General features: G+C 34.1%; 1 protein-coding gene across 1 annotated transcript in view; it reads right to left on the reverse strand.

The window, feature by feature from the left end:
- Positions 1-1,090, reverse strand: part of LOC102878709 (thioredoxin domain-containing protein 8) — a 9,130-nt gene extending 8,040 nt beyond the window's left edge. Inside the window, exon 1 of the mRNA XM_025041262.1 lies at positions 953-1,090. Within this exon, the coding sequence (XP_024897030.1) occupies positions 953-1,090 (138 nt within the window). The remainder of the gene's footprint in view (positions 1-952) is intronic.
- Positions 1,091-2,351: the final 1,261 nt, after the last annotated feature.

Here is a 2,351-nt window from a genome sequence, read left to right on the forward strand (position 1 = left end):
TATGTAAAAATTAAAAAGAATTATTGTTATAGAATAAAGCTGAAATTTACTGGATTTCATTAACCAATATCACCATAAAAAAATAATTAATTAAAAATTAAAAAAAAGAGTTCAGGTCAAAAAAGTTGAAATGTTAGAAATCTCACTGACCAGAGTATTTTCACTTGTGTAGAGGAATCAAAACTTTTTTATATTTGAAGGAATAGATTTCATAAAATTGACAGAAAATGCGAAACTTCTGCACAATTAGGAGAAATGACAGGAGAATGCCCTGAGGTTCTTTTTGCAGCATGCTATACCGAAAATAAATAAGTAAAATGGTGAAAACTTTTAAATAGGGCAATAGGAAAATTAACATGATAAAACACTGTATAGACACCAAAATGATAATTTAGAGACTGCAAAACCATGACCCAAGGTGTATATGGAAAAAAGATCTGAATATAAATATACGACTTTATTCTATTAAGTAGACTATTTTACTAAAATATTTTATAAAGTAGAACAAAGATACAAAAGGAATATGTAAGATATATGATTTGTTCCCATAATCAGGCTGAAGGATTGGGGGTAAATTCTTCTTTTATATTATAGTTAAAAACAAGTGTCATGTTATCTGTAATTTGTTCCAATATTTAGAAGTTCTGAACTCTGGAACTTTGGTAAAATGTCATTATTGTGAATAATCCATTCATTTGTACAATTGTATTCGTTTGTACATCTTGATGTTCTTTGTAGAATTACCCATAGAAAAGCAGTATTAATCTTCTATTATGTGTACTAATTATCTAATTAGATCCTGTTATATTATCCTCAGATTAATCGACATACTTCAAAAAACTATGATTCCATAAATGGCTCAAAAGTGCCAAACTTTTATGATTTTCTGGAAAAACTATTTGGGCACTTTAATTTCTTCTAAAACGGTGAAATAGAGACTGACGATACTTACGTGAACAATAGGATAAATCTTTTTGCATGGACCACACCATTTGGCTGAGAATTCAACCACCACAAGTTTGCATTCGGCAGCTTTCAAAAATTTTTTTAATTCATCCTGAGACAAGAACATAAATGAGGAAATGTACATAATCACTGAATCTCATAAAGTATTGCAAAGTATAAAATGACAGATTACTTCTTACTGTTCTCCAAAAAAACCTTAACCAGGTGCCCCCTCACTGTTCTCCAGGTGACTCAGTCTTTCCTAAATGTCCTTAAGGTCACACATATTTGTCTTCTTACGTATACATAAGTGACAATAAATCCACGCACACAAAATTAGGAGTCTATTTACCAAATGGTGGTTGGTAATTATATCTGGGAGAAACTGAGATTGGCCAGTGAGAGATGAGGGGTGGAGGGTGAGGGTGACTGGTTGCTTATCTATATTTGATTTTTTTGAAACAAGAACCTAAACTTGCATTAATAGTGAAATTTAAAAGGAGAAGAACTAATCTAACACCTTGAATCACTTCTTGTTTTTTTGTTTGTTTGTTTGTTTCGTTTTTACGGAGTGATCATTATTAAAGCTATCATCAAAACCACACATTTAAGGATGGACATGTTTGCTGTTGAATGTCAGCTGAGTTTTCCATTAACTGTCCATATCATCTAAGTAAAGTGTGTTTTTTAGATCACTGTATCTATATTTGCTTGGTTAATGAACAGTGACTGTCTTACACAAGTTATTTCATGCATGGCTTACCTCCTCAAAAAGCTCATACAGAACCCAATCCTGATTCACTCCTGTACCTCCGTGGTCCATAACAGGCACAGGATATGTGCTCATGGAGTATTTAGTTGGTGAACGAATGAATGATTTGCCGACATAAAGTGTTTACTTTATGTCGGCAAATCATTTACAGATTTACTTTTCCTTTTCTGACTGGAATTGTGACAACAATAGCCAGCTTACTCTGTGCACCTGGTATTCGCTCCCTTAATCTTTACAGCCACTCCATGGAGTGGGTATGATTCATATTATCTCCATTTTACAGATGAGAAATGAAATTTATTGACTTTCTCTGGGGCAACCAGCTAGTAAGTAGTATAGCTGAGATTGCTAGCCTAGGCAGCCTGACTCCTTAACCACTATACAAAGCCACCTCCTAAGTTCTTCACAGTAATAGGGCTCACTCTCCCTCTCACTGGCCCTAACTAAATCTTGTAAACTTCCCTGGGCCAATCAGTAAGATGGGGGATGGGATCACCAATTGGTTTAAGTCTAGCAAGACCTACCACTGGAATTAGGGAAGTGGTTAATTCCATATGGAATTTATATGAATGGCATACTCTGAATGGCTCTGTAATAGGGGAGTCTTGACAATTACATTGCCATCTGGTTTAGT

Source organism: Pteropus alecto, unplaced genomic scaffold (genome assembly GCF_000325575.1).
Source record: "Pteropus alecto unplaced genomic scaffold, ASM32557v1 scaffold111, whole genome shotgun sequence".
NCBI lineage: Eukaryota > Metazoa > Chordata > Mammalia > Chiroptera > Pteropodidae > Pteropus > Pteropus alecto.